The sequence below is a fragment of the Aythya ferina genome (assembly GCF_964211825.1).
Source record: "Aythya ferina genome assembly, contig: HAP1_SCAFFOLD_42, whole genome shotgun sequence".
Taxonomy (NCBI): Eukaryota; Metazoa; Chordata; class Aves; order Anseriformes; family Anatidae; genus Aythya; species Aythya ferina.
In genome coordinates this window covers 778,495-788,979 of record NW_028181459.1, presented here as the reverse complement: position 1 = coordinate 788,979, position 10,485 = coordinate 778,495, and the positions used below count along the sequence as shown (strand labels likewise).

Sequence of the window (10,485 nt, the reverse complement as noted above, 5' to 3'; positions counted from 1 at the left end):
CCAATAACTTAGGCTCAGGCGAGGATCTCAGTGAAGTAGTAATTTATTCGCGATTGCAATAGCGGGCGCCCCACAAGCAGGAGAGAGCGCACCTACAAGTTCCAAAGCACAGTTTATATACTTTTTGATGACATGATTCAAAGATCGAAGCCGAAATTCCTTTAAGTGGTATATTCTTTATTGCAGTGCTGGATGCACGGGGGATCTCTCCACCTATCGTGCATACTCAAAGCAGGAAGCAGTCTTGAATTTATACAATCAATCTATCAATATTCTACAAGCACCTATACATATGCATTACCTATCCCCGCCTTCCCTCGCTTCTCATGCTAATTAGTCTTTTGGCACCTTGCGCCTGCGCAGAGCCTTCCAAGAATTGTGGGCAGGGGTCTTTGGGACGTGGGCAGGGGTCTTTGGGAGGAAGACCCCGAGTCTTCCTCACAGTGTACTTTTCACCTTTGGTCAGGAATCTGCTGAATTGGCAGGTTTCTTAATTGCAAGAGCTGGTTGTTGCTAATTCTCCCATTTGTTGTATCTTTATAATGAATTCCAATGTCCAGTTTCGAGATTTACAGTCCTTACATTCGTTTCTCTGTCCGTCTGCCGCTTCCTTATCATGAGTTCCAGTGTCTTGTTTCGAGATATACAGTCCATGTCTGGGGATTGTCCTTGCCTCCCCAATACCTCCTTAATCAGTTGTCTGCATTTTACAAGGTTATCTGTTGTAATAAATGACTAAATCCCAAATAGGATTACAATCAAAGTTTACAATTTATTAAATGAATAGAGGTAAGCAAACAGCACTGGGTGCACCGGGAGTCTCTGCTCCACCAAGACGCACATGAGTTACAACAGGCAGATGGTTTTTATGCTCCCAGGCTAATACATATTCATTACTACTTCTAGAAAAGGCAGGGTTATTATAATTAGTTCCTGGAATCCGAACCCACCCACTGGCGCATGCGTATCAGTCTCTGGTGGTCCCACTGGGTGTCTCTCGTACTGAAGGATCATAGTCTTCCTCCCAGTCACCGAGTTGCCAATACAGAGCTTCACAGTTCCAGAAGGCGTTCTTTCCTTTGACCGATTCCTTATAAATGTTATCTACCACTGGCAAAAGCAATAAACAGACTGCAAACATGCACTGCCATCTTTGACAAACTTTATGTTTTTAATTTTATTATTTCAAAAGAGCAGTCCACTTGCCTCTACATCTGTGAAGTAGATCAAACCAGTCACTAAGTTGCTGAACAAGAACTTGATGGTTCCAGAAAGCGCTGTTTCCTTTGACCAGTTCCTCCTAATGTTTACCTACTGCTGGAAAAAAAAGCAAAAAGACTCTGTGCCAGCTGCCCTTGAGTACTCGCCCAGAGCTTGAGTATTCGCCCAGAGACAGACCAGATGTCTTTTCCAAAACAGTCAGCACGATGTATTATTGCACTGATGGAACACCGCTTTAGCTACCATCACTAATTGCCAGGCAGGACAGCTCCAGGCCAAACACACACATAAAGAGACACGCTACAAACATCATGAATGAAACATGGGAAAAGAATTACTTATGCTATAAGAATTACTCACCTGAAGAAGAGCTGCATGCAATAAAGGTATGTACTACTATATAGATTAATTTACTTTAAATGATCCTACTAATTGTCACCTTAAATAGATGTACTTATCTCTTTTAACTTGGAAACACATCAACCCGTAGACTTTGACCCACCACCAGGCAGGGACTAGCAATACTAAGTAGAGGAGAAAACAAGTGTTGTGAGCCTGAAGTGTGTACAAGCATAGTAAAGACAGCTCCTGAGAGGATGGGGAAACAAAAGGAAAGCTGCTTACCTCTGAGAAGTCGTCCTTGATCTTTGTGCCACAGACATTTGTCTTGAATGCTCAGCGCATGAGTTTAGGGGTCCCCGTCCGTTGAAGGCTTACCTTGGGGAAGTCCTACATGGCTCCACCTGCATTACTGATTTTTTCTGCCAGCAGGCAGTGGCAGAAAATCCTGAGAAATGGCAGACATCTTCCCAAACCATTTTCTCAATAATGGAAGCAGTGCGAACCGCACTGAAAAACAGCAGAAAAACACACCCCACGTTGTCTCAGGTAGGAAATAACTGCCCTGAGCAACATGCCCTTCCCAGGGTGAACCCAATGTACCCAAGGCCTTAGGGGGAAGGCAGAAAAGGAACCCAAGACTCTTAGTGTGTCTCCTGAGAATCGCAATTTCCATTTACTCCATGTCTTCTGGTCTCACAGGATAAGGCAGAGCTATAATTAATTCCTTCTCCATCTCTGAAAAGAGCTTTTCTCATATCTGTGATAAAGAAGAAAAATGTTATGATTGTGGGAGTCATTCCACAAAGCCACATGCAGTGAATTAACTATTACAGATAAGATCATTTTTAATCAAAAACACCTCAGCCACAACGTTACCACTGCAAACATAGCACTGCACAAAAATTCAACTCAAGATATAGGAAAAGGCGAGCTAAGAAGACAAAGTTGACCAAAAGCATCTGCAACAACCATCTGGTTGTCCACAGCCATCGGGTTTCATGGTCGTCTTTCCTGATGAATGAATCCTGGAAGTACAGAAAAGATACATGACATGTCCACAACAACTTCTGAGGAGACTATTGAACAGAAAAAAAAAATAGAAACAGCAAGCAGATAGTACGTCAGTTTTGTTGACAGAGTAACATTAACGTACTAGAAATTTCCACGTTCTATGTAGCCCCAAGGTGGTGCTGGGTACATCCACTGATATTATTGAGGCGGCACAATGTCAGAGATAGTTAATAGACAAGGTACACCCGAGGTGCACCCAGTTTGGATCAGCTTGCATATGAGTCTGCTGATACATCAGTACTGTTCTTCCAGAAGCAGACAGACTATTATTCACTCCTCGGTGGAGCTGAGGCTCTGTAAGGCTTTGCTTTTTTTCCTTCCCTCACTCCCCCTCTATTTCCAAGCTTAAAATTACACCCAGCAGCAACCTGCACCTCCCGGCGCACACAGCCCAGCCCCAGCCTGGGGAAAGACCGGCCGCGCAGCCCGGAGCCCACGTGGCCGCCCGATACCGCAGAACTACAGCTCCCAGCATGCCTCGGGGCAGAGCAGTCCAGCCAACCCAGAGGGCCCCTCCTCCTGCTGCCCTCTCTATACCCCCCTCCACCCCCCCAGCCAATCACAGCGCGGCTTCCCTCTGGGAAGGCCTGAGGACCACAACTCCCAGCGTGCTGCGGGGCAAGACCCTCCCAGCCGCCCGCCGCTGCGGACACCCCGGAGCCAGCCGGGCAGCCCCATCACACGGTCCGCGCCACCCCCGCCTGTGCTTGCCTTGCCCCGGCCTCCCCAACGCCCTCCCCTGCCCTGGGGGTCCAGCCGGTGACCCCCAGTCCCCCCACACACTTGCGCCACCGCAAGCAACCCCGGCCACGCTCCGCCTGCGCAGAGCAGCCCCCCCCCGGGCCAGGGAGCAAAGACAGCACAGGGCTGCCCCCCCGGGTCCCGCAATAGGCAGCCCCCCACCCCACCCAGCAGGGCTGCCCCCACACTCCAAGGGGCCAGTGGCTGACAGACATGGGGACAACCCCCCCTCCCCCCCAGCCCCTGCCCTCTCCGCACCCACTCAGCTGCAGAACCTAGACCCACGGACACACAGCAACTCCCCTTCCCCTGGCGGGCAATGCATCAAGCGGTGTCCTTCTGCCTGTCCATCCATCCCTGCTGGAGAAATGGATGCCAGAAGTGGGCTTCTCACTATCGCTGCTGCTTTGGGTAGTTGTGGAGTAATTGCCTTAAGCCGACCAAAATTAGAACAAACGATGGGGATTCTCCCCTCTGAAGACAGGCCAAGAGAGCTGCAGTTGTTCACCATGGAGAAGAAAAAGCTCCAGGGAGAGCCGATTGCCGCCTTTCAGTGCCTAAAGGCAGCTTATAAAAATAGTTGGAGAGCAACTTTTTGCTCAGACAGATAATGACAGGGCAAGGGAGTTTTTAAAGTAAAAGAGGGAAGTTAGATTAAATGTCACGAGAACAGGGGAAAGGATAGAGGAAGACAGACGCAGAGAAGGGCAGAGGAATCAAAAAAGACCGAGACAAGTGGGACAGAGGAAGGAGTAACAGCGGTAGCTGGACAGAGGAATTGCAGGGAATGCTACTGCAGGCGTACAAACCTGGGTGCAGTGCTTTTGTCACTGATGGGCAGTACCAGTTGTGGTTGCAATGGTGTGCAGGTTCAGCGCAAGTAGTTGTCACAAAGTGTCAGGAGAGCATCGAAGCACAAGAGGAGTGTGGGGCATAATGGGTTTCTCAGGGTTCCAGAGTAGAGTGCAATGGTCCGAAATGGGTGAGTGGCTACCCAGCAGACACCCAGATGCCTAGACAAGCCCTGTGTGCCACTATGTGGAGGACCATACACGTGCCAGCAGTCAACAAAGCGTGCAGAGGCAAGTTAGCAGCAAGAAACGGATGCACAGCAGAGGATGTCCCTGTGCAGCCTGCACCCATCCCTCTCCCTGCCCTGCCAGCATTTGCAGCGTGGCACCATTCCACTCCCTCCCCACCCACCTTGACACTCCCACAACCCTGACCTATGGAAGGCTGCACTGAGCCCCTGGCTGCAGCATGCACATGTGAGTTCACTTCTTCCAGTATGCAAAAGGAAGCATTTATTCAGGGTTTCTTTTAAACTTCAAAGTAGTGCTGCATCTGGATGACTGGTTTGGAGGGATTACATTTCATATAAAACACACGAGAAATAAACGTCTGGTAGAAATAGGTAACAAAATTAACGCTGTATACAGTTGTGCTATTTATCTACAGTTGTCAAAAATACAAAGAAGTTAGATAAAAAAGGTTACTTGGTCAAAACATTAATGAAATATACGTTCCAAATGCATAGAAATCGCAGAGCGGTCAAACAGACAGTAAGTGTCTTAAAGCTTTAGAGGTTTCAAGAGCTGCCATGATCACACGACCAAAGAAAAGCTACCAAGTTTGTTCACCAAGACAGATTTTCGAAGTAAAGACAGTGAGAAAAACTTACACTCTACCACCAGGCATCCTTGCTGGCAGGGAGAAAGGGGAGGAAAAGAATGCAGCAGATGTTTAAACTTCTCCTTATGGTATCTGTACGTTTTGATGAAACCTCTCTGGCAAAAGCAAGGTCAGTTTGCATATACTATCTAAGGAAACAGCAGCAGACAGCAGCAAATAATGTGTGTCACGGATAGGATCACTTCATATTCATTGTACTGCACAATGACCAAGAACAATGCTCCCGGAGAGGAAAAACAAATCTCTCCCCACAGGGAGCACCCTGAAGCCCGAATGTCTTCAAAAAACATTTTACCCCTGCATTTTCTCACCATGTTCTCAGTTGGTATTTCTCTGAGGGAGAGGTAGGCTCTCATGGAGATACTTCATGCTCCTATGCTCTGAGAAGTCAGAAACAACATGATTGTCCCCTCTCAGTAACCACTTTGTAGTTAAGAGTCCTTCAATTCCCACTGGTCCACGTGCATGGATACGAGAAGTACTAATTCCAACTTCAGCACCTGTAGAAAACACACAAGGTAAAGCTGATCCTCGGAAGATATTCAACTTTGTAGTATATAGCTCTGCATCTTTATGTAGAAACAGTCATTCAGTGTGACCTCCCTTCCTTCACTCCTCCCCAGGTGTCAGAAGTGATTTTTATCTGTTCTGATTAAAGGAACTTAACTATTATAAATTGCAGTGTTTATACTTCTGTCTGTTACAGCTTCACTTTTAGAGAGAAAAGTGAGCCAGAAAGGTACGCATGTCTTACATATATCAGGCATTTGTTTGAGGGTTCACCCTTTGAACCATAAGAACTAAATTAAATTAGTCAAGATCTCAATCTTACATCCTTTCCGCCCCCCCCCCCCCCCTCCCCTTCTTAAAGAGACCACTGCATGATCTTATAAAACCCTAATTAGAATTTTTTTAGCATGCAGAGCACTGCATGGTCAAGCCTGCTACGGAGATTTCTAGTAGTTTCTACCTCAGGAATTAATGTTTCCCTTGTCTTCTGCAATTCCTAGTGTGTGCACCTGTTTACTTAGGTAACTGATACTCAGTTTTGTTCCAGTCTTTCCTTCCTCCCACACTGCCAAGTGAGCAAACGGCTTTGTGGTGCTTAGTTGCCTGCACACCACAGGCACTTACCGAGTCCAAATCTATATCCATCAGAGAATCGGGTACTGGCATTCCAGAAAACACAAGCACTGTCCACATGCTGGAGGAAGAACTCCGCTGTTTTCTCTGAAAAAGAAGCAGAGCAGAAAATAGGATACAGTACATACAGCATGATCGTGCAGTCCAACAGGCACAGCCTCATACCCTGAACAGATACAATAGCAGAACTTTCCACCTGCAATGTTATCAGACAGCATTTAACAGCCTGGATTAAAACATGCTCACGCACACCTTCTTCAGAGTACATTTAGCACATAGACACAACTGTAAATATTACAAGGAGCTTGCAAAGACAAGAAGAAAGTTAAAAGATGCCTAATTCTTACTACAGTCTAGACCTCGCAAACAGGGATAGTCTTATGACCGGGGAGAAATGACAGCAGCCCCAAGCTACAATTTGCAGTCAGACAGTTAAACTACAAGTTCAGCTGCAAGCTGCAAGTCAGTCACCCATATCAATGGGACGAATGCTAAAGATGAGCTCTATCTCCAGTACACACCCAATTAAATAGCTGGTGCACCAGGTAGTGGCTTACACTATCAAAAGCAAGCTTTTCGGTGCTACTCATTTAAGTTCTGCAGAAGGTGCAGAAATAGATGCCTGCTTGAATCTCACACTGATGAGCCACAAATCAAAATGACCTTACTGTAGCTGACTCTCAGAAGTTTTAGGCTTGTATCGAGAGTCATCCTTTGGCTGGGAGCAGCTCTAGCTACGTTTTGAAGTGGCAGAGTGTTCAAACCTCATGTGGAGGAGTGGAAGAAGCACAGAGCAGCACATAGGAACAGAAGTTTGCAGCATCAAAGGAGCAAGAAACTGGGAACTGAGATATATGCAGCTTTTACGCTACAGATGCAGAACGGGGAAATAAAGGACTGGGAGAGATGGGGAAAAACGCTTGTGGTCCTTGTTTGCAAGACTTAAAAGTGACGTGGGAAGACAAAGCGTATATAGAATGATCTTTCCCACTATCCATATTCCCTCTATAGAAGCTCACCTCTTCTTCCTTCAGAGGCCTAAAGGCATCTCCATGATTCAGGAGACGTTTCTGCAAAACTGTCTGATGTGGTAAGTCTGTACAATACAAGAACACAAAGCAGCCTGCCTGACAAGAGCATGTGTTGACTTGTCATTGGCCAGTTGCTCAAACACATGCCTTCACCTCATGGAATAACGGCACACAACATGTTTTCCTTGAATTAAACACAACTATAGATAGATGTAGCTCCTAGGGTTCCGGTTGATTATGCTTACTACAGAACCAAGATAAAAGAAACTACTGCAATGTAAGTAGTTATGCTAATAACAAGATCCCACAGTGAAACCAAAGCAGAAGCTTAAGAAAACATATTAGGTCACAAACCATTCTCTGTGATAACATCCGTGTGAGAACTTCCATACTTGTGGATATGTTCAACAGCCTCTTGTACACTGTCCACTACCTCAATGCAGCACCCCAGATCCCCATATTCAGTGTGGAGAGATTTCACTTCTGAGGGGCTGAATGTCAAGTAAGAGGCAAACTTTGGGCCAGCATGAATCTTCACCTGCAATAACAGAAGTATTTTGTGCTGTAGATTTTACCAATGCATAACAGGTGAAAAGTGCAGCTTGTTGTTCTGGGTATAGCCAGGATGGAGTTAATGTTTTTCATAGTAGTCCTTACACTGCTATATATTGGATTTGCGCCTTAAACGAACCGCTATTTTGGCTGTTGCTAAACAGTGCTCACCCGGTTTCAAGGCTTTCTCTTTTTCCCCCACAGTGAGTAGGTCAAGGGTGTGCTAAAAGTTAGGAGAGGACATAACCACAACTGATTCAAACTGACAAAAGGGATAGTCTGTGCCATATAATGTCATAGTCAACAATAAAAAATGAGGGGAGGGGACTTTCGAGGAAGGTAGACATTGCTCAGGACATTGCTGGACACTGATCTATTCGTGGCAGGTGGTGAGTGACTGTATTTTCATCACTTGTTTTGTTTTTCCCTTTCTTCTTCCTCTTTCATTTGCTAATTAAAATATATTTGTTTCAAACCACGAGCTTTCTTGCTCTTTCTCCTCCCACTTGAGAGCAGAAGGGAAAAGTGAACAATGCATTGGCTGATGCTTAGCTGCTGGTCTGGGGTTAACCCACATTTGTGAGACTTGCGACAGGAACCGAGGGAATGGCATAGAGCTGTGGCAGGGGAGGGTCAGGCTGGATGTTAGGGAAAGGTTCTGCACCAAGAGGTGGCTGAGCACTGGAACAGGCTCCCAGGACAGTGGTCACGGCACTGAGCCTGCTGGAATTCAAGGAGTGTTTGGGCAACGTTCTCAGGTGTATAGTCTGATTTCTGGGTGGTCCTGTGTGGAGCTAGGGGTTGAACTTGGTAATCCTCACAGGTCCCTTGCAACTCAGGATAATCTATGATACTTCAGACTTGCTGATTAGAACCCCTACCTTTGAAGGCTTTCAGGAAAGGTGCCTGTAAGCTGGCATTTTCTTCTGCAACTATAAATTTGGTTGATAAACCCTGACATGAATTTACATGTTTACTGTTCTGAAGTCAGATTAGACAACAGTAACATCAAGTCCTCCCCCCTGTATTAAGGGGCGGGAGCTGTTGGGTGCTTGTGGAAATCCACCAGTCGTCACAGAAAATCCATAAATTAACCCTTCACTTCCCCCCCCAAAAAAACAAACAAACAAACAAAAAGACATATTTCTCTTAGTATGACCTTTTTAACATCACCAAAACATGACCTGTCTATTTTACCATGTTTTCCTGCATGAATCACTGCTTGTATACGCTATTTGCCAAGTGTAAATGCTATCTGAAAAATATGTGTTTTAAGTGTAAATTAAAGTACTTCACAAATATTTCTCTCCTGATGCATCTCTGCTACAAAACATTACACATGTCAAAGCGATTATGTAGGATAGTGGCCTTTCACTGTTCCTGTGGAACAGTGGAAGGGGAAAATAACGGGCAGGAAAATGGGTGGGAATAAAGGCAAGTGAGGCAAAACATTTAAACAATGTGGATGAAGCAGATTTGAGAAGGAGAAATATAAAATGGGAAATGACTGAGGTAAGAAGGTAAGTTAATAGATTTAATAAGAATGGTCTTCGGGTCCGGGAGGTTGCCAGCCACTGAGTCAGAATTAAGAATAGCAGAGAAAGGGTTGCGGATATACTCTTCCAAGGCAGAGAATGATTTTTTGCCACGTGAAAGGAAGTAGTAGTATCCCAGCAATGGCATGCAGCCACCCTGAAGAAGCTGCTTTCAGACCGTTTCCACGGAAAAGCTTGGGGTTGCATGGAGAAGCCGAGAAAGCTCTCCAGAAGCTCATTTAGGTGTACAAAGAGACATGTGGGTAACGTTATGTGTTATGTTATCATACAACTACATAGGGCTATGTCAGCAAGACCAAAGGCTCCCAAAATGGAAAAAAAAAAAAAAAAAAAAAAAAAGTAAATAAGCCAAAACAGAGACCAACACAAGTATACGTGACTAACCTGTTCTACTCTCAACATGTCGATGATCTGATCAAACAACGGGGTTATCAGCAAGTCTCGATGAATTCAGAGTGTTTCCAGAGCATGAAATGCAGCAGGATATTCACACTGAGTCTCTGACTGAGGTTTAAGACTAAATAATTGGTTATGTAACATTTATGACAAAGAATTTGAAGAGCATATCAATTATTATTACGTGCGGTTATTATTATAACCATGCCACACACATTCCAAATGTGAAGTTCAGTTACACTCATGGTATCCAAGTCACCCTCTCACAGCTTACTTATTCGCATGGCCTTCTCAATGCTGGCATTTGTGTCCACGTACACGTGACAGATCCCTTCACTGCGTCCCATCAATAGAATTCCCTTAGCAGCTTTCTGGATATTCCTGACTAGCTGGGATGAACCACGCGGAATGATTAGATCTATCAGCTTCTCCAAATGGCAGAGATCTTCTGCTTCCTCTCTTGTAACCCCCTGTGAGAGCTGTGACACAGTCAATGGCCTGAATTCTCAAGCTCTGCCCGTGCTTTTTATACATGCCACAGCAAAAAAGTTGTTGATTTAATTCTAAACATTTCCAAGTTGCACTGCATCTTTGACTCTGTGAATGGAGAGTGCTTCTCGGGTCAGACGATGAAGGATTTGTTTGCTATATGCAACCGTTAGGGTTGTATTGTATTCTCAACAACCCTGTATTCTCAACATGGCCGCCCAGTAAGCGGCTTCTACACAGTAGGAGAACTA

General features: G+C 45.4%; 1 protein-coding gene across 5 annotated transcripts; it reads right to left on the bottom strand.

Moving 5' to 3' along the window:
- Positions 1–749: 749 nt before the first annotated feature.
- On the bottom strand, positions 750–10,202 carry LOC311428327 (delta-1-pyrroline-5-carboxylate synthase-like). 5 transcript variants are annotated; one of them, XM_084539846.1, is made up of 6 exons: positions 9,734–10,202; positions 7,596–7,779; positions 6,202–6,297; positions 5,057–5,567; positions 1,207–2,320; positions 750–1,131 (listed from the first exon to the last, which is right to left on the bottom strand). In XM_084539846.1, the coding sequence occupies exons 1-4, from the start codon at positions 9,749–9,751 to the stop codon at positions 5,386–5,388; spliced, it is 480 nt and encodes a 159-aa protein (XP_084395972.1). In that variant the 5' UTR covers positions 9,752–10,202; the 3' UTR covers positions 750–1,131; positions 1,207–2,320; positions 5,057–5,385. The 5 variants fall into 5 exon arrangements, 4 of the variants coding, with proteins under 4 accessions (XP_084395972.1, XP_084395971.1, XP_084395973.1 ...); XM_084539845.1 differs by having other exon boundaries at positions 750–1,110; XM_084539847.1 differs by having other exon boundaries at positions 750–1,317; positions 1,846–2,320.
- Between the last annotated feature and the right edge of the window lie 283 nt (positions 10,203–10,485).

Excerpts from the sequence above, each read along its gene's own strand:
- LOC311428327 (XM_084539844.1), bottom strand. Across the intron at positions 6,298-7,595 it reads GGATGTTATCACAGAGAATG|AGAAAACAGCGGAGTTCTTC; the intron begins GTTTGTGACCTA and ends CTTCTTTTTCAG. Across the intron at positions 5,568-6,201 it reads TGGATATAGATTTGGACTCG|GTGCTGAAGTTGGAATTAGT; the intron begins GTAAGTGCCTGT and ends TGTTTTCTACAG.